The sequence below is a fragment of the Gobio gobio genome, assembly GCF_949357685.1.
Source record: "Gobio gobio genome assembly, chromosome: 1".
Taxonomy (NCBI): Eukaryota; Metazoa; Chordata; class Actinopteri; order Cypriniformes; family Gobionidae; genus Gobio; species Gobio gobio.
Window position 1 is genome coordinate 52,848,510 of NC_137097.1, and position 21,263 is coordinate 52,869,772.

At 36.6% G+C, this 21,263-nt stretch overlaps 3 protein-coding genes across 7 annotated transcripts in view; 2 read left to right on the forward strand and 1 right to left on the reverse strand.

Annotated features, from left to right (window-relative positions):
* LOC307137796 (uncharacterized protein) overlaps nt 1-2,158 on the forward strand; it is a 5,395-nt gene extending 3,237 nt beyond the window's left edge. The window contains exons 2-6 of the mRNA XM_079835740.1: nt 63-124; nt 258-326; nt 1,258-1,309; nt 1,422-1,458; nt 1,739-2,158. Of these exons, the coding sequence (XP_079691866.1) occupies nt 63-124; nt 258-326; nt 1,258-1,309; nt 1,422-1,458; nt 1,739-1,799 (281 nt within the window). The 3' untranslated portion in view covers nt 1,800-2,158. The remainder of the gene's footprint in view (nt 1-62; nt 125-257; nt 327-1,257; nt 1,310-1,421; nt 1,459-1,738) is intronic.
* A 1,701-nt stretch (nt 2,159-3,859) lies between these two features.
* nosip (nitric oxide synthase interacting protein) lies at nt 3,860-12,135 on the forward strand. 4 transcript variants are annotated; one of them, XM_079829919.1, is made up of 11 exons: nt 3,860-3,942; nt 4,153-4,228; nt 4,411-4,516; nt 4,814-4,895; nt 4,989-5,124; nt 8,250-8,401; nt 8,803-8,919; nt 9,803-9,873; nt 10,005-10,113; nt 10,203-10,303; nt 10,552-12,135. In XM_079829919.1, the coding sequence occupies exons 2-10, from the start codon at nt 4,159-4,161 to the stop codon at nt 10,272-10,274; spliced, it is 915 nt and encodes a 304-aa protein (XP_079686045.1). In that variant the 5' UTR covers nt 3,860-3,942; nt 4,153-4,158; the 3' UTR covers nt 10,275-10,303; nt 10,552-12,135. The 4 variants fall into 4 exon arrangements, with proteins under 4 accessions (XP_079686045.1, XP_079686044.1, XP_079686047.1 ...); XM_079829918.1 differs by lacking the exon at nt 10,552-12,135 and having other exon boundaries at nt 10,203-10,485; XM_079829921.1 differs by having other exon boundaries at nt 3,884-4,228; nt 10,552-11,281.
* Nucleotides 10,487-14,801, reverse strand: rcn3 (reticulocalbin 3, EF-hand calcium binding domain). 2 transcript variants are annotated; one of them, XM_079800978.1, is made up of 8 exons: nt 14,724-14,766; nt 14,134-14,355; nt 13,848-14,041; nt 13,431-13,603; nt 12,043-12,103; nt 11,837-11,928; nt 11,640-11,747; nt 10,487-10,658 (listed from the first exon to the last, which is right to left on the reverse strand). In XM_079800978.1, the coding sequence occupies exons 2-8, from the start codon at nt 14,346-14,348 to the stop codon at nt 10,554-10,556; spliced, it is 948 nt and encodes a 315-aa protein (XP_079657104.1). In that variant the 5' UTR covers nt 14,349-14,355; nt 14,724-14,766; the 3' UTR covers nt 10,487-10,553. The 2 variants fall into 2 exon arrangements, with proteins under 2 accessions (XP_079657104.1, XP_079657103.1); XM_079800977.1 differs by lacking the exon at nt 10,487-10,658 and adding an exon at nt 10,836-11,482 and having other exon boundaries at nt 14,724-14,801.
* Nucleotides 14,802-21,263: the final 6,462 nt, after the last annotated feature.

The window sequence follows — 21,263 nt, forward strand, 5'->3', positions numbered from 1 at the left end:
GCTCTTTACATACACATCAATAATGATATAAAAAAAACAACAGCTGACAACATTTCTTTCAGATGATGACGACGATGATGATTATCATGAAGGATCCATTTGCTCATTCTGTGCCCACTGTGAGGTAAGCACTAAGCTCTATTAGTCTGATGAAGTGCACAATGGTGTGTAGTCTACTTATGCCTTCATTCCGCCTGTCTTACTTTAACCAGAATTTGCCATTGATTTAGTCATTTCTCGTTTATCTCTTCCCTCAGCATTGCGACAGCTGTGATGAGTGCCCATGTAAAAAGGGAGACGACTCTGAACACTGCGACTTCTGTGATGTGAGAAATCCACCACAAACACACCTTTTCTTTGACAATACAGTTGGATAAACAACTCAATACAGAACAATGCACACACTTAGTTCAGGAAAGACCAGCAGTGCAACATTGTATCATTTTGCTTACTGCAGGCACATCTCCTCCCCAATATTCAATTCATTGTTGTAAGAACTTTTTTAATTATTAACTCATTTCATATACCAGAACCGACATTTTGCATTAAACCTGGTTATCACATTATTTTTCCCCTAAAAAAAATTATAAATCTACTATTCTACCAAGTTTGGAAAGAAACGTATGGTAAATAAATAGTTTTTCAATAACTAAAATCCATTACTAGGTCGAAAACGAACTACTCTCTTCTGGGTGATTAACTTATTTTTGTATATTTTTTTGTTGTATTTGGTCTCTTTTTCACTGAATATTGCTTTCCAGGCTTAAACCCAAAACATTTACAATGCTCAATAAGAATGCATTTATTCTGACAAAATATAGCCTATTATTTATTTTTTATTTTTTATTTTTTTACTGAACTGCAACTGCAATTGCAATTGGATTGAAACTAGTTCTATTTTTTCCTTGGAGGAAACTAGCCTATAGAAATATATATATATATATATATATATATATATATATATATATATATATATATATATATATATATATATATATATATATATATATATATATATATATATATATATTTTGGGTGGTAATAAATTGTGCTTACTATAACTGCTCGGTGCCGCTATAGAGGGCCTTCAGTTGCTTGCATTAGTCCAGCCCAGTGACACTAGGTGTATAATGCTAATTATGCGGTTGTCTGAAGCTACAGATGGCTGTCTTTTCCCCTACAAAACCACATACACAAATAATTATTTTAAAAAGCATGAAATGATCAGGACATTTGAACTGTTTTTTGTCTCTTCAGGACTGTGGAAAGTGCTACATCTGTCCTGTTTGTGACACCGTCTGCCAGCCAGGTAAGAAAAAAACATTATAACACTATGCACTATTTTAGTTGTTTAGATTGTGGATCATTTCAAAGTGTGATTATTTAATGAACTCATGAAATTTTTTATATTTTCCTCAAAGGTGGCTTTGTTGACTCAGTTTCTGGATCCATCTATAAGTAAGATAATATTCTCCTACAAATAAACCTGCTATACTACACTCTAAAAATGCTGTGTTAAAAATAACCCAAGTTGGGTTGAAAATGAACTAACCCAGCGATTGGGTTGTTTTAAGCAAACATTTAACCCAACCGCTGGGTTAAAACAACCCAAATGCTGGGTTAGTCCATTTTCAACCCAACTTGGGTTATTTTTAACCCAGCATTTTTTAAAGTGTAGGCTCTACTTCTTGTTTTAACCATAATTATATAATGATGTCACCTCTTGTCTTTTTTTCAGGACTGTCGCAGATGTCTTTGATGATGACGACGACAACGACGATGACGACGACGACAACTAAACCCACTTGTTACCACCATGTGGCCAAAAGAGAAACGTGCAATTGGCCGTTGCGTTTCACAGATTTTATTTACATTGTAGCGTTATGTTCATTGTCGTTAAGTTATTTTTCTCTTTTTAATGTAGTCACATCAAACGCTACAGACCGGCCTATATATACATACACGGGGAATTTAAATAATTAAAATTACTTAATTTAATTATTTAAATTAAGTATTTAATTGAATAACATGTTTCCCTTTTAAACAGTCTTGTTATTAACATAAGTTATGATGTGAAATGTAATTGCAAACCTCTGTTGTTTTGACACTACTTATGGAATAAAATGATGGGACGTTTTATTTATGTGTAAGTTCAATGACACTTCTTTAAATATTTACCAAAATGCATTTTATATCACATTGTCGACACCAAGTTTTTCACTTAGGCTATTTGGTGTCAGTCATACATGATTTCCAAACATGGGTTGTGATAAGTAGGCTACATGAATTATGACCTTAAACGGATAGCTCACCTAAAAAAAGAAAACTGAATCATCATTTACTGTTGTTGAGTCAGAGTCTTATGTAAAATTGTAAATTTCTTTCTCCAGCAGAAAAACAAAAGGAAACGCTCTGAACAGAAGAGGGAATTTCAATATTTGATATACTATAGTAGATATATGGGTAAAATAAGCTAATAAGAATCAAAGTCCCTTGTGTTTTGATTAGAACAGCGCACTGTAGCCTATATGCAAGCCCATATACACTATATTGCCAAAAGTACTCCAAATAATTGAATTCAGGTGTTCCAATCACTTCCATGGCCACAGGTGTATAAAACCAAGCACCTAGGCATGCAGACGCTTCTACAAACATTTGTGAAAGAATGGGTCGCTCTCAGGAGCTCAGTGAATTCAAGCGTGGTACCGTGATCGGTTGCCACCAGTTTCCTCACTACTAAATATTCTACAGTCAACTATTAGTGGTTTTATAACAAAGTGGAAGCAATTGGTGACAACAGCAACTCAGCTATAAAGTGTTAGGCCACGTAAAATCACAGAGCGGGGTCAGCGCATGCTGAGGTACACAGTGCGCAGAAGTCGCCAACTTTCTGCAGAGTCAATAGCTACAGACCTCCAAACTTTGTGTGGCCTTCAGATTAGCTAAAGAACAGTGCGTAAATAGCTTCATGGAATGGGTTTCCATGGCCGAGCAGCTGCATCCAATCCTTACATCACCAAGTGCAATGCAAAGCGTCAGATGCAGTGGTGTAAAGCACGCTGCCACTGGACTCTAGAGCAGTGGAGACGTATTCTCTGGAGTGACGAATCACGCTTCTCTGTCTGGCAATCCGATGGACGAGTCTGGGTTTGGCGGTTGCCAGGAGAACGGTATTGGGGGAGGTTGGTGGAAGGGGGATTATGGTGTGGGGTTTGTTTTTCAGGGGTTGGGCTTGGCCCCTTAGTTTCAGTGAAAGGAACTAATACTTCAGCATACCAAGACATTTTAGACAATTTCATGCTCCAAACTTTGTGGGAACAGTTTGGGGATGTCTTAGTACACACTCGGGTCAAGAATAAAGACCCTTTCACACCAAGAACGATAATTATATTAGCACGCTGCACTGATTTTTTTCCCTCCAAACTTTTGAATAAAACAACTGAATAAACAAACAAACAAAAAAAGACAAACACACAGATATATTTATTTGTATTTATTTTATTTTTTATTTATTAATATTTATTTTTATTTATTTATTAATATGTATTTATTTTAAACTGACAAACTTTAAGGTTAAATAAAAATATGAAAATGTTTACAAATGGAAACACATTTTACAGCTTTCTTATTTTTAAGCATAATATTGTGTTTAGGTGTTGTTGAACTTCTGAAAACTTCATAGAATTAAGATGCTTATTATTAACTTTTTATTATCTTCCTTGATGTGAAGAATATATATGATAATCATATTAATATTTATTTCATATTTTTATTAGTGTTATTGATTTGTTTCTTTAGTACTAAACTCTGACACTACGGCTGCGCGTGCGGATTACAGCGGATTCTGTAAACTTTTATTATGAATTTTGTGAGGAGTGCGGCTGGTCATTTCCGGTTCACGGTAGTAGGAAATAAACAGCAACTTCTGCGCTTCTGAATACGGTATTACTCAATGAAAGAACTATTGTGTTTGATTTATGTGTGTTTCGCGGTTTGTATTTTAGTAGCATGAACGACTATTATAGATTCCCTGATAACCAATCCTCCTCGCTAGCTCACTAATCAATTATCCATCTGTAGGCCAACGTGTATTTATGTGAAACTGCATTAATCTGTTCATTAAACTCATGGATCCATTTTGTTCTGTAAAAGATCAACATGACTCGACACGGGAAGAACTGCACAGCAGGAGCCGTTTACACTTATCATGAGAAGAAGAAAGACACCGGTAATGTAACCCCTGGTCTTATTTATCTAACTAACGAGGTTTCTGTGTCGTGTTTATGTCACTTACATTTAATCATTTAGTAGACGCTTGTATCCAAAGTGACTTCCTACTCTCACTTAAATATATAAATGCATAAAATATAGTTGCTAAAACAAATTGTGCATCTCCCTTGACATCTCCAGCCTCTTCGGGATATGGGACACAGAGTGTGCGTCTGGGGAAGGATGCGATTAAAGATTTCGACTGCTGCTGTCTCTCCTTACAGCCCTGCAGGGACCCTGTTGTAACGTAAGAGTCCCACTTTTACACTTATAAATGTTTTAATGCTGAAATGGTCTTTGCATTTGTTTAAGCGTTTATGCAGCCTTAATTTAGTACTGGGCAGTATGACCAAAAATTTAGGAGAGAGGAAATACTGCAGTAGATTGACTTCGAATGCCATATTTTACGCTCATGATTCGGTATGAACCGTAATGCCACCCAGCTCTACCGTAATTGTATATACTGGATGTTACTGCCTAATTTGCATGTCAGCAGGTCGAAAACTTGGATTGATGTGTGTATGTTTATATTTGCTTTCTGCAGTGAAGATGGATACTTATATGAAAAAGAAGCCATTCTGCAATACATCCTTCACCAGAAAACAGAAATTGCCAAGAAAATGAAGGTTTGAGCACTTCTTACATATGTATTTTGCTCCAAATGTGAATGTTCTTCTCTGTTTGTCTAACAGACTTGTGTATATATTTTAAAAACTCAGGCATATGAGAAGCAGAAACAGACTTTGAAGAGTGAAGGCCGGCTGGAGTCCAAGTCTGAGGAACGAGAGAGAGCTGAGAAGTTCAGACAGAGAGAGAACAACATCGTATCCAAGCCAATCAACCCCTTCACCTCCGGTACGAAAACTGGAAGATAAGATTAAACTGAAAGCTGTGGTTCCCAAACTGGGGTACGTGAGGTGACAGAGGGTACGCGAGTTTTGTCCTTCATTTAATTCTACCCCACCTTAAAGTGCCCCTATTATGATTTTTGAAAATTACCTTTCATGTAGTGTGTAACCTAGTTCTAAGTGAATGAAAAGTTTTAAATCTGAAAGTGCACCGTATATAAAGTTGTCTCTCAAAAGTAAGAGTCAATTAAACAAATAATTTTTCAAACGAATCGCAAGCCGTTTCGTTGTGACGTCAAGACAAAGCATTAGCATATTGCCCGTGCACAGACACAAGGGAAAACTTGAACCACCTCAAACACCGCAGCAGATACTGCATAGCATTGTCGAGAAAACGCTGTGCTCTACAATGTGTTTATTGTGTTTCATATTGTGTAGGTATCTGGCCAACCAGCTCACTCACGCTGAAACACTACTGTAAATCAGCTGTGGGCTGTGCAATATTACCTAAAACTGTGTCTATTAATGCAGATTGTCTGTCATTCTTATTACTTTGAGTAAAGATAAAGGATGAAGCAAGATTTGTTTTGCAAACTTTAATGTTCCATCAGTCATTCACGTTAGTGCTCGGCTAATATGTGCAGTTATTGATACAGTTCCCGCATGTGCACCACAAAAAATTAGAAACACACACTCACCGTTTGTTGATGGTGAGGAATTACAGTTGACACATCTCATAATGTACCTCAAACTGAGTAGCATCACTGAGAAACGTCCTGCTCAAGGTTCGGGTTGAATAATTAGTTCTTCCAATGTTTCATCATCGATTCGGACTCGCGCTGGGATTGGTGTAAAATCGACTTCATCATTACTGTCTTTACACTAGGTGCGTTTACATGGAGCACTGTAATCGGTTTAAAAGTCCAATCCGAATAAAAATACTCCATATAAACACCTCAATCGGAATAAAAATGGCCAAACCGAATGAAATTGTAATCGGTTTGAGAGGGGTGGGATAAACCTTTTCATGAACCGATCAAACGAAACATTCCACCATGTAAACGATCTGATCCGATTACTTTGAGTGCACGTCTTTCTGTGACGTGATATACAGCGCGCGCCTCCTCAACTGAAGAGCGCGCGCCGCGCTCACACCAGGCTAATGTTGACAAGAGAGGAAAGTTTATTTTTCTGAGGTATTAAACTTTTTATTTCGTAACATGTTATGAACATGATGTTTGAATAATGACAGACATAGCCTGGCTACACCATCTCATCTTGACAGCGTTTGTCCTAGGCTTCAACTGCACCTGACAGAATAATTTATTTTTCTGAGGTGATTCTTACACTTTACGACAAATAATAAATAGCTTTTATAAAACTGTACAAGTCCTGGTGGCCGTCGAGAGCTGCCATTTCAACGGGGAACATTCAAGCTGCTCTCTGTTTCTCGTTAGTTAAGTTAGCTATGAAAAAAAAAATTTCAACAACTGCTTCAAATTGGTTAAGTAACATTACCCACAGTCTACTATAATTACTTTTGTTAATATTTATACCTTTGTGATTATGGTATCTTTCCTTAATCATCTGAAATGTATACGTTTAGTACTACTAGTAATGATGCTGAGCCTTGAATGCTTCATTCATGTTTCACCGTATATCCTATGTTTTTATTAATAATTTGAGTGCATTTTATTGTTAATTTTGTGTTTTTCAACATAAATGAATTGAATAAATTTTTGATTCCGCATTCATCATTCACAGCTGTTGAAATAGCCATTGTATAGGACAAAAAATTAGGTTAAACTACTGCATGTCCGCCCACAGAAAAATAAATAAATATAAAAATTACCAACACAGAACTATTGATCCACGATACGTAACGAATCTGAGGCGGCAGACAAACTGTGTGCGCATGTCACAAAAGGATTCCTACTGAAAGTCAGCACATGCAAACACCAGATCGGTTTAGATAACGTCTCATGTAAACAGTCCACCGAATCTTTCAATCGGAATGATTTTAATCGGAATGACAAAAAAGTGCGCATGTAAACGTGGCTACTGTGTACAATCACTGAACTTTAGGAAGCCTCCTGACGGAGCTGGAGTTCAGTTATGGTAATGGGCGTTTGTTTCCGAAATACGCGCTGTACGCGGTAGACCAATCCCTACAGACTGGGCCATCTGACTAATCAGAGCAGAGTAGGCTCGTGGAAAGGAGGGATTTAGAGAGACTGATTCATCCATCGAGTCATTTGAGAATCATTGAACATTGTGATGATGTGGAGTGTATATTATGAGAAATTGAACAAAATAGTACTTTAAAATAATATTAAACTGAGCATGTATTTCTAACTGGCAAAATGCTGTTAATACATGACAGTGTATCTCGACAATGTACTTTTTTTTAAAAGTGGGGATTTGGCACTTACTAGCATGAAGAACAAATATAGACACAGAGAGTGGATTGGGAACGATTTAAGACTCAAACTCTCTTCTACCCTGTGTGAGTTCTTGTTTTTAATGTTGATATTATAATTTACAAGCAAGATTGCTATTGTTCCCAAATAACCAGACAATTGCAAATGTGACATTGATTATTATACAACAGGTCAACAAACAAAATGGTCATATTAAGTAACATACATTTTAAGTATTGTCAGTATTTGTTCTATTTTGCAACAAAATAATAGTTCCAACGAAATCCACGGCAGTACTGCAACACAGAGCAGTGTTTCGTAAACGATTCTGCAGCTTTTAACGAATTGTGAGAGTCAATGATTCATTCATAAATACAGTAAATAAATGGCTTGATGACTCGCTTAAGACAGTGACTTACCGCCACCTACTGGTGGTTTTAGTTTATTTTTTAAAAGTATCACTTTTTACCATCATTGCATATTTTATCTATTGAATATTCTTTATATAAAACATAATTTATTTTATAAAGGTAAGCATGCACTGGAAAATCAATTTAGGGGGCTAATATTGTTCCTTAATGGAAAAGGTGAAGTGGAAGAGAGATACGCAGAAGGATGGTAAAAGTTTGGGAACCACTGAACTGAAGTATAATTCTATGAGATTACACACATGATCCTGCTTGATTATGTGTTTTAACTAATTTCTCTTCAGATAAATCAAAAGGTGATGAAAGCCAGAAGGGCTCAACCAGCTCCTCCAGTTCTGACACTTCAGCCGGGGAGTCCAGTTCTTCTTCAGCTCTGCCCAGCTTCTGGATCCCCAGCCTCACACCAGAGGCCAAGCCCACCTTGATAAAAAAACCTGTAGGTTTCTAGATCTGTCACTTTCCCCTCTCTTCCAGCCACGTGTCCCTAACCTTGGGTCTTCAGTACTCTCATGTCATTCATGGAATAGCATTACACAAGAGACTATAATTACCCTGAAATCAGTTTGCTGCTTCTGCCAAATGTTCTTTTGGTCGGTCATGATGCCCTTGATTGGTTTGTTTGTCCATCTCGCCTCCTGGTTCAATCGATTTTCCACTCTTGTGTGTTCAGTAGCTTCTTGTCATGATTGTTGTCTTTCAAAGTTTATCACCCTGCATGAGACACTAGGCAGATCAACATGCACTCAATTCAAGATATACACCTCACCAAGATATAATGAACTTTTTTGACCCCATTTATTATCGTTTACTGGTTTTCCTCTTCTCCTGCTTTTTCAGTCAAAGACAGTGTTCTGCCCCATGTCAGGACGTCCTTTGAAGATGAGTGATTTAATTTCAGTGCGCTTCACTCCACTGGACCCCAGTCTGGACAGAGTGGCCCTCCTCACACGCCAAGTAAGAAGTAAACTAAGATGTGATCTCCCACCTTTTCCTTTATTTCTCCTGATCTGCATCTCCCTTTGTTCCCATTTAATGTTGTAGACACCGGCCTTTAAAAGTTTGGGGTCGGTAAGATTTATAAGTCATGATACTTCAGAAATAAATCTAAAATGCTGATTTGGTGCTCAAGAGACATTTATCATTATTTTCAATATTGAAAACAGTTGTGCTGCTTAAAGGGGTCCTATTTATGTTAAATTTTCTAGTGTAATGTTGCTGTTTAAACATGAAAAAGGTCTTTAAAGTTACAAAGCACAAAGTCACTCCAAAGGGAGTTATTCTCTAAATCAGTAAGCTCTGTTTCTGAACTCCCTCAAATGCTTCGATTGTAGTCTTGAGTTTTCTTCAGGGAACGAACATGTCACAATATTCATCATTTAAATAATTATTCATAGAGACCGGAACTAAACGAAGCATTACAGACAGACTGGGTGCTGCAAAATGTTTCTTGAACATTCAAGCTTGAAAAAAAACCTACTCTAGTAGACCCCAAAAACAAAATCAAGAAAAGGGGAATATGTTCCCTTTAATGTTTTTGTGTAAACTGTGATGTATTTTTTCAGGACTCTTTAAGTAATAGAAAAAGAAAATAAATATTTATATTTTGTAACATTTTAAAAGTATTTTCTGTGTCTTTTGATCAATTTAATGTGTCTTTGCTGAATAAAAGTGATGAATATTCTATATTAAATATTAATAGTGTATTATTAAATATTCTATATGTATGTATTTAAAAAAATTACTGACCCCAAAACGTTTGAACAGTAATGTATGACACTTTGAATTATTGTATACCTTGTTTTTGAAATATTCAGAAAATGTTTTATGTGATTCGCAGGACAGATACGTGTGTGCAGTAACCAAAGACACGCTTGGGAACTCGGTGCCCAGTGCACTTCTCAGACCCTCGTGAGTTTGACTTTTACATTGTTTATTCAACAAGAGTTGATCTGGCTTTATACTTTTTTTTTATATACATTTAGTCCTTCCTCTCACTTCTAGTTTCTCTCTCTTTTTGTGTATACTGTCTTACCCTCAAGTGGAGCCGTGGTCACTATGGAGTGTGTGGAGAAGCTCATACGGAAAGACATGATTGATCCAATGACTGGAGACAAACTGAAAGAGAAGGACATCATACCCCTTCAGAGGGTGTGTATGAGAGAAACAGTGCTGAAGAGAGTGTTTCAATATGTTACAAATGCAAGTCAGTGTTTAAATGTCTCTTCGCTTGACGACAGGGTGGAACTGGCTTTGCGGGCTCAGGAGTGGATCTCAAAGCTAAAGAGGCCAGACCCGTTATGCAAGCATAAACGAGAGGATTGGACAACGCTTTGACCCTGTAAATATTATCATTCATTTTGCTGGACTTTTTTTGTTTTGTTTTTGAAGTGCTTTTGGGTGAGGGGTAATTGTTAAATGTTAAAGTTATGTTTCTCTTTGCCCCTAAAGCTACTCTCATGTTATGTGTACACAACATACAGTATGTTTTTCTTTTGAATAAATAATTCATTTTACACACTTTAAAAGTCACACGTGTCTTTTTTTAATAGTTGGAAGAGACATTCAGGTGTTTTGTGGTCATTACAGGGCTAAAGTTCATCGTGATCTTCTACCAGGGTCCCAAAATCAGTTATAGTGCTGACTTTAATGAAATCGATTCTATCCATGATCTCACTGATAGAGAGACGACCATCCTGAGAATGACAGCAAGGACACAGATACAATTTGGAATATGCAGATGGGAAAGAATGATTTAGTTTGGAAAAATGATTGCTTAAGCTTTTGTGAGTATCAATTACACCTCCTATCAGAAAGCAATTCAATGTCTTTGTGAGAACAAAGAAATTAAACCCCAGTCCAAAATGATTTTTAAAAACCAACATGGCTTTATTTAGAATTCACAGAGAGAAAAATGTTCCACCAATACTGTGTCAATCACTTTTGTCTCCTCCCACCTACTGAACCCCACCCCTCTTTCCCTTCCTTTTTGCTCTGGCTTCATTTCGTTATACCCCTTTTCATGCGATTGGCATGTTGAACGTGAAATCACACACTACTAATGTGAAATGTACTTTGTAACAGTCAAAACAGGCCTGTTACATTGAATACTGATGCAACTGGCCCTGTATTCAGTGCTGAATTCCTGAGCATCTCTCAAGTGGAAGATGTATGCCTGTTTCCTCACAATATAAGCAAGCTGGAGTGTATGTTCATAAGGAATGCGAGTGTTCATCACAATTTTGTTGAAATGGATGAAATGTGTTTGACAATAAATAAAAACGTTTGTCTGTCTCATTATATCAGAAGCTTGAAGCCTACCCCCTGGCCTTATCATTTTCATATTCAATTTCCTATCTTCTCACCTACACCCAAAATATACTGCCCTCCCCTATTCCCAGATATGCTAACATTAAAGCTCATCGTGTCTTTTGGTGAGATCCTCTCCGTAATTAGTCGCCTGGCTCCCAACAAACATGTTCCAGTTTTCCAGAATCTCCTTCTTTGTGATTTTGTCATCCTGGTTAGTCAATTATATGAAGCAGATGGAAGTCCATTGTGATTCATTGGTAGCGAATTAAAAGAAAGACAGAGGCAAGAATTAATTCAAAATTGATTTGATTATTATTGCGAATTAATGACGCCACCCATATGTAGACCCAGTGAATGTCACTTACGCTGTCTTTATCAGTTTCGTGAATAAGATGCCGGGCCTCGTTATCAGCATGGTCCACCTCTCCAGGGAGGATCCAATTAGATACTTCATTGGCATCAAGGAAACCGTCCTAACAAAAACAAACAAATCGTGAACCTTGAAACAAGAGCCAGGAAACACTCCCAGGTGATGCTTCTAGATTTCCTTCCCGCTCCATACCTTATTCATGTCTCTGAACTCTGAAAAGTGTTTCTTTTCTGTTGTGACCCAATCTGGTTCATTCTCGCCATTTTCAGGGGTGAACATGTCCCCTAGGGTCAAAAGGAACACATGCATTTATTTTCAATTTGTTTGGACACAAAATATCAGTTCTTCTAATGAATGAATTTTTTTTTCCTTCCCAGGAAAACACTGTAGAAATTTACCAATGTATTCATAGAGGTCAATCTTGCCATCACCATTCTTGTCAATGTCTTCGATTGTTTCCTGTAATATTGAGGGATAAAAGTTTAGTGATCTATTCCAGTGCTTCTCAAGTGGTTTGTTCTAATCTGACAGATGCTAAATGTTAACGTTAAATAGCATAATATATAAACAACAGTATTTATGGTAATTCATCTATTGCTTGGCTCTTTTTTTCCAGCTTGTATCGTGTTAATAATGTAGCATATTGTTGGCCTATGCAGTTTATGGTAATTTTAATGTTTGAGAAAATTATTTTAAGGACATTTTTGGTGTACATTTAATTGCCATGGGAAAATACCACAGGTGGATTGGGTAAAAATTTTAACTAATAGCCACATTAACAATTTCTTTTAAATGTAATCAATTAGCAGACGCTTTTATCCAAAGTGACTTATAAATGAGGAGCGCAAGCAAACCAACAATAGGGAAACAATAGGCAAGTGCTGTGACTAGTACCAGTTAGTCTAGCACAGTACATGTAGCAAGGTTTTTTTAAATAGATATATAGAATAGTAAGTGTTAGTACTAAAGGGTCATGTGTTGATTAAAAATGGCTAAAGACTCAGCAGCTCGGGTTGAGTTAGGCAGGTCATTCCACCAGCTTGCAAAATTGTTTTGTATTACAAGTTTTCTAAACTGTTCTGTTTAAATATGCAAATAGAGCATTATCTAATTAAATATGCACTAATTTGCATGCATTTCCAGAACATACATCATGGATGAAGAGTTTGATATTAGAGTCAGTTTTGGATATCTTATCATTTTATTAATTTTTTTTAAAATGGGAATGATATATTAACAGACCCCTCTGTAAAAAAAAACATTTGGTATATATAAGAAAAGACATGTACTGTAATTGACATCGACATGCAAGTATGTGTAAAAAACAAACAAACAAAAAAAAAAACACTTAAAGGGACAGTTCACCTCAAGTTGTTCCAAAACTGGTAGAGTTTCTTTGTTCTGCTGAACACAAAAGAAGATATTCTGAAGAATGTTTGTAACAAAGCAGATAGAGCAACCATTGACTACCATAGTAGGGAAAAAATACTACAGTAGTCAATGGTTGCTCTATCTGCTTTGTTACAAACAGTCTTTAAAATATCTTCTTTTGTGTTCAGCAGAACAAAGAAACTCAAATAGGTTTGGAACAACTTGAGGGTGAGTAATTGATGACAGAATTTAAATTTTTGGGTGAACTATCCCTTTAAATGTGCATTGTGGATGTTTTCTTTCCGCTAGTCTGAAAGAAGACAAGTTATGGAAGCAAAATTTCCCTTGTATTGTCTTGCCTTGATGTCTGTCCCTCTCTCTGATTTCTCTATCATTATATTCATTATCACCTCACCTGTATCACAATGTGTCTCATGTAGTCAAACTCCTCTGGATGGAGGAAGGCAGTGAACTCTTCTCTGGTAGCGACACCATCCCCGTCCCGGTCTGCGGACTTGAACCGTCTCTCATCTCTAGTGAGCATGGATTTGTAACTGGCCTTATCATCCACATCATCAAACTCTACATCTGAAATACAGCAACATATTACAAGTCAACCATTGATATTCGTTACTTCTGCAGTTTATGGTCTAAACATTATTTGTTCATTCGTTTTTACCTGAAATAATAATTTATCCTAAATACAATTTCTTTTTTGCCAAGATGTTGCACTATTGTTGTGGATAACAAATATACAATCCTCTTTTAAACAGCCGTTTCTCATTAAACATTATTGGCTGCCACGCCAAATTCAAAGGCTTGTTTTAATTACCCGTATAATATCCGTAGGTGGTGTTCTTGTACTCAATCCATCCAATCTTCCCATCCTTGTTCTGGTCGTACTCTTTCCAGTGCTTGTCCACGTTCTCCTCGATGTACCTCCTCTGCCTGTGCTTGATCCAGTGGTGTAGCTCAGCGTGACTGATGAAACCATCCTTATCTGTGTCAATCTTATCCACAATCTTTCTGCATGGGGAATATAAAAAATTCAAAGTAAGACACATGATATTATTAATATTCTCTAATTTTCTGTCTCATTCTCACATGTTTATTTTTACCCTAGTTTCTCTTTGCTCTCCTCAGGGCTTAGCTGGTCAAAGGTCTTGGCTTCCTCTTTGCCCAGGAAGGCCTCGTGGTCATACTGGAAACCATGGGCATCATCGTGAGCATGATCACTGAGGTCAGGTTTATGATGTACACGCTTCTCCTGCGCAGGCACAGCAACTGTGACCCCAACAAAAAGGGCAAACGTCCCCAAAAAGAGCAGCTTCATATTCTCCCTACAGTGTGTGAGAGAAGACAGAGATAGATTTTTTTCTGACCTGAAAAAGTATGTTGCACACTAACACATTAAGTGATTGCGCTTAGCAATGAAAACTTTACTATCTCCAATGAGCTCATTCAATTTTAAACCAATTCAATTATAGAGCACAGATATCTTATTTAAACTTTCAGAATAACTATTTTATTTTAAAGCATAACAATAAAAAAACAAATATGATAAAGTTTTGTATTAGTTTTGCAGGGATTTACAGCAGATAATGACTATTGGATGAACGATGAAAACAATTGGCAGCAAAAACTACAACTGGGCAATTTAATTTTAAAATGCAAATATTTTTCAACTTAAATTTTAGAAATGACTTACCAAGCCTGCAGTGATTTCTGCTTGAGTACACCCTGAAGTTGAAGAGTACGCGTTGGCACTGTTCTTTATTGTGCACGTAAAAGTAGGCGGGGCAGCGATGTTACGTGCCCTCAAAAATGTTTTATTGACAGGAAAAAGAGCCAATCACACGACCAAATTAGGCGGAGCCGAGGGAAATTCGAAGTTCTACTGGCTGCAAAACGCCACGTTGACACGCGAACGCGCATCAGAGAGCCAGGCGCGTTTTGGCAAACTGGGAAAAAAGTTTATAGGACAGCTCATCTTTCACAGATATATTGTATAGATTGCGTATGCACTGATGCATTAGGCTATTGGACATAAAGTTACATGCATGTTACATAATCTCTTTTTTTCGTTAAGTCTTTGGCGCAAGTTCTGGTCAGTGGTCTTTTAAATGAGTTATTGCTACGCCTAATATAGGCTAAATAGTAACTATTTAAATACTATTTAAAAGTTTTGAGCGCTATGTCGTTTTGCAGCTAAATGAAGGGTCAACTTTTTGTTGTTGTTGCATGATACAGTGTTAATATGTTGCCGCAATTACAAAAGTTATTTCAGACTCGGGATCAAAAGAAACCCTCTTCCTCAAGTCCTTTATCTTTGTCAGATCACACAAGTTAAATGCTCCGCGTGTTAAGAAGAGATGGGCTACATTTGGTTGGTCTATACGTTTTTTTTTTTTCTCATTGTAAATCTCATCAGTCATGTAGGGTAGTAGCCTAAACTCGTTTTTAATCATAATTATGTAAAACATGCTTGTATAAATGCCCTCTACATTACTCTATTTTCAAAAGCAAATAAATAAATCTTTGGCGATTTGAAAATCAAAAAGATTTGGGGGTTAATGTGTTCTATATAGTCAGGTTAACTGACTGAAATACTGATAATTAGCTCCAGAGCTGTATGTATAGCTAATAACGAATTAAACGAATCTATTATTCAAATATTCAAAATCTTGATTTAGCTACAGACAGTTATAGACTATTAAAGCTTTAATCCTCTATTTTTTTTACTGTACAGTTGGCATGCACTTTCAGAAAGATGAAATCCAAAATATTAATTATTTTGTGGTCAGTTTGGGGACATCAGGGAGAACATGTCAATGCAATAAAATATTGCAACATAAGACAACTGGCTAAATGTACAGCTGCAGTGCGTACACAAATCAAAATTCATTATACAGCCTACTTTTCACTGCTGCCTTTGAAACATATTATCGGGTCGAAATCTTGTTCAAATTGACATTAAACGTATGCATTTGGAAGACACTTTTCTCCAAAGAGACTCTCAAAGCATATGTTATCAGTTCTCTGGGAATCAAACTTAACCTTTGTTTTGATATCCCCATGCTCTGCCAGAGCTAATAGGAAGTAATGTCCAGGTACTAACTTGGTTATGAGCAGGCCGACATCTGCAGATTTTTAAAAAATATTTCTCTGCTGATTTTGCGGAAATTCTGCTGAATGAACATGATAAATATGTGTTAAATTGAACTGAAAGCTCAACACTATTATTGGTATAGCTTAATGCATAATAAATTAGCCAAAATATTTAATAAACAAACACACAAGGGCCAACATTCACTATAATGTGTAGCCTAGAGTTTTGGGGTCAGTAAGATTTTTCCCCAAAAAGAAATAAAAATTGATTAAAAGTGACAGTAAAGACATTTATAATGTTAAGAAATATATCATTTACATATAAATGCTGTTCTTTTATACATTTTGTTCATCAAAGAATCCTTGAATAAAATTATTTCAGTTTCCACAAAAATACTAAGCAGCACAAAGGATCATTCATGTGACACTGAAGACTATTGGCTGCTGAAAATTCAGCTTTGAAATCACAGGAAAAAAATTCATTTGAAAGCTAATTCAAATAGAAAACTGTTTTTTTTTTAATTGTAAAAAATATTTCACAATATTACCGTTTACAGCCTACTTTATTTTTGATCAAATGCAGTCGTGGTGACCATAACACATTTCTTCCAAAAACATTAAAAATGTGTATGCATAAGCTATAACTTTATGAATAAGGGGGCTGGAATTCTGCAGAAACAGACAAATCTTTCCGCATACATTTTGCATGCAGTTTCTACCTGGATTACCCTGCTTATGAAACAAAGAATACTTGCACCTATGGATGCTAGGACCAGTGCCACTTAGTTGTGTCTACTTATACCTCCTTCAACTTTATCGCCTCCTTATTCCGTTGTCTCTCGACTCCTCATCCTCCCTCACATCTTTTCGTGCAACTTTTCACACCTGCCCTCTTTCTTTACCTCTTTGTCTCTCTCCAGACATATACAGCGCTTCATCCCTCGGTCCTCACCCCTTTCTCTCTCTCTCTCTCTGTGTGTATGTGTGTCCCCTCTTTTCTCTCTCTTTGCCTGTGGCTGTGTGTCTAGTACCATGGAGCAATTGAAGGTGACAGGGCCAGAGAGAGAGGAGGGGAGAGGGAGGACGTGGCACTCTGTAGCCTGGGGGCACACAACAACACACAGAGAGACAGAAAGAGAGAGAGAGATGGTAAAGGAAATGGGAGGGCAGAGATGACAAAATAAGGAAGAAGACAAGTGCTCTGGAACCAAACGGATGACACAGAGTGATGGAGAGGCTGTGGGCCTAATGAATTATTTGTAATTGGTGCATTAACATCAGAGCCTCTGCCGGATTGTGGCGTCACACACTGGATATCAAGTACAACACTTACTCCTTTACCACATATACATGCACTCTCATACATGTACACACGTTTTTTTAAGAACTTGATGTTAATTTGTCCCGGCATTGTTGCTATGGTGACCTCTCTTCCCCCTCCCCCCCAGCACAGAGAGAGAGAGAGAGAGAGAGAGAGGGTGACAGGGATGAACTAACAAGACACTGAAAAAATGTGCCCTGAAGGAGTGTACGCTCACACACCAGCACACATAATAAACGCGCACTCAACGTCACATTTGTGCAACACACTGACACTAAATATTAACAACATTTTATTAGGATCCGTTCTCATTTGCTTCATTTTTGTAACCATTTCAAAAAGCATAACCCGCACGGAGAAAGATGCTCTTCGTCTTCCATTGTGTTTCAGTTCAAACCCTCCGTCTATTTTCCGTGTCATTGTCTTTTTCCATGAATCCTCTGAACGAGTGACAAAGAAGGAGACGTAGGTATGGGGGGGAGGCGTATGAGAGAGGAAGAGAGCGGAGGGTTTTGTCAACCGGAAATAAATAAAGCTGGCACCCTCCTTCTCCTCCGCCTCCTCTGTCTCTCTTTCTCGTGCCCTCCGTGTCCCCCTTCCTTGTTTTTTTTTCTACAAGGATACGTCCATGGCCTCGTTATGTCTTCCTTTTTTCTCTCTTTCTGTTTCAGTTCCTTCTCTGTCATGCGTGTACTGCACGAAACTCCTTGTGTTTTGCTCCTGCCGTCGTGACAGTGTCCGTTAACATGATGTAGCTTGTCACATTAAAGGGATAGTTCACCCCAAAGTGAACATTCTGTCATCATTTACTCACATTTATGTCATTCCAGACCTGTTTAATGCTATTTCTTCTGAAACACAAAAGGAGATGTTTAGCAGAATGTTCAAACTGCTCTTTTCCATACAATGAAACAAAATAGCATAAAATTAACATGCACCTCATGCACTATAGCCTATTCCATTGGTTTCACTTTCTAATATCACTGTATTTTACAGTGTCCTTGTTACATTTGTTGCATGTAGGCCTACTTATAGTAATAACAGTAGCTAAATTATGCATAATTACATGCAACTAACCCTCAATCAACCTCTAACCCTATAGTAAGTACACGTTGTTCATTAATATTACTCAGTACATAAATATATAATTACACTGTAACACAGACACCTTTATTTTAAGGTGACATTGTTAGTGTAACTACACAAATAAGTAGGCTACTGAGTAATATAAATGAACTATGTCTACTTCTTAAAAGAAGCATTTATTTTTTCAAAGTGAGAAGAGCATTTTAATAATCTAAAGAACCTTTTTCCACAGTAAAGAACCTTTTGTGCAATGGGAAGGTTCCATGAATGTTAAAAGTTTTTCATGGATCCATAGATGTCAATAAAGAGCCTTGTTTACTATGGTTTAGGGTTAGTTGCTTGTAATTATGCATTATTTATTGTTATTACTATAGCAAGTAACATGTTTAACTACGTCACATTAAAACAAAGTGTTACCATTTCTTAATGTAATACAATAGGTTCGACAGCCCATTCAGTCACCATTCGCTTTCATATGCTATAGAAAAGGGCAGTAGAAACAAAGTCATACACATTTGGAAAGACGTGAGGAAGTAATCGATGACAAAAAAATATATCTTTAGATGAACATTGTTTTTAAATGAAATTTATCTCTATAAGATGTGTGTACATCTACTCCCATCAGTAAACTCTGTTTATGGACATAAAAACCCTAGATTTAATAGCAGAAAAATAGCAGTGCCTCCAAGGCACCCCTTTGTCCAAGACAACATTATATCCTGTCTAGACTGATATGTACTTCTGTTGTAATATAATAATAAAAAAAACTAATTCCAGTGTAATCTTGTATGTTTTTTATTTATTTTAGCATTTTACTTAAGATTTTGTTATTATAACTACATTTAAATAATTGTAAGATTTATTGGGGGCACCCTGAAAGTTTTCTGATGCCCCCTAGTGGGCCCTGGGCCCCTGGTTGAGATCTACTGAGATATGTTGTTCATGAAAAAAGCAACAACATATGGTTCATAATTCACAGATTATAGGTCTAATACCCAAAAGACGAAAACAAAACCTTCTTATGTCCTTTGATCTTTCTTACCTCAAGTGAGCATTAGAGGTCTCATATTTATTCGACTTTTCCCCTAAGTTGAACCTTTCATATTAACTAGCACCAAAATTGTCATGCTTGTATGTAATGTTGGCCGAGTCTCTCTCTCTTTCTGGTTTCTCTCATATTTTAAAATGTCACAGGCTCTTTGGTTTTTAAAGTTAATCCAATAAAATATGCAAATATAGCATTGGGATTGTGACACGGTGCAGTGGAGGGTAAACATGCCATATATACTTTGACGTGTGTGTGTGTGTGTGTGTGTGTGTGTGTGTGTGTGTGTGTGTGTGTGTGTGTGTGTGTGTGTGTGTGTGTGTGTGTGTGTGTGTGTGTGGCAGAAGAGAGGCCCTTGCACGCAGGTCTGAAAGTGTCTACTCATGTTTGCATGTAATCATACTAGCAAGCATGCAGCAAACATAGAACTACAAAGTAATGTGTGAAGTTTCTCTTCTCATGAGATTGACAGTGTCTTGATTTAAAATGCAAGAATATAAAGGTCTGTTTATTGTGTTTTTTAACCCTCATGTTCATTTTGGGGACAATTAGGCATTAATGCCATTTTAAAATCTTAAAAAGTATATTAAAATGAAAGTAATATTTCCCAAATTAAATGATGTGAGAACATATCTCTGCTCACCAAAACTTAATTTATTTGATTAAAAGAAAATACAGTAAAAACTGTAATATTGAGGAAATATTATTACAATGTAAAACAATTGTTTTCTGAATGTGTTTTAAAATGTTATTTATTCCTGTTATGACATTTTCAGCATCAGTACTCCAGTCTTCAGTGTAACATTATCCTTCAGAAATCATTCTATGATGATTGGATTTGCTAATATTACAGTTGAGCTGCTTAATATTTGATGAATAGGAAGTTTGAAAGAACAGTGTTTATTTGAAATAGAAATCTTCTGTAAGATTATAAATGCCTTTAATGTCACTTTTGATTCGTGTAATGTGTCCCTACTAAATAAAGGTATTCATTATTTTTTTCCCCCTTCTTTTTTTAAAAAGGTGTGTGCACCTCAAACTTTTGAACGCTAGTACATAAAACAATTTTTGAATTATAACTTGAGAATACATTACTACATTACTCATGTTAGGGGCGTATTGTGAAATAATGCATTGAATTTAAACATAACAAGATTCCCTGAATTCTGTAGATTCTGTCGAGATTTATTCTGAACAACATGCTTTTTTGTTGAGGTCAGACATTTTTATAGTCCCAAACTGATGTTATTTGTCATTTGTCTGAGAAGCGTTTGACTACTTTAAGATAAATCAAAGGGTTAATGCTTAATTTATATCAGCACACTGGATTGCGATTACTTCAGAGGAACATATTTTAAGAATCTGAGAGGAAAATAATAAGTTAATTACTTTTATTATTTTATCGGACCCCAAAAATAACAGAAAAGTAGATGTCATCAGTGCAGAGGGTTAAACTATCACTGGCCACCAGCCGTCATAGAGCAGGTGCATGATCTGAAGCTCTCTCACAGCTCTTAGGTTAGCCATTTTTGGAAGTACGTATCTACAAACAACAAATTGCCTTTGTGAGACTTTAGAAATAGCTTTACGTCTCCTCTTTTTCAGTCATTTTTTTGCCTCCACCTCTCTCTCTCTCTCTCTCTCTCTCTCTCTCTCACTTCATCACCCCTTTTCCTGGCATTAAGTCC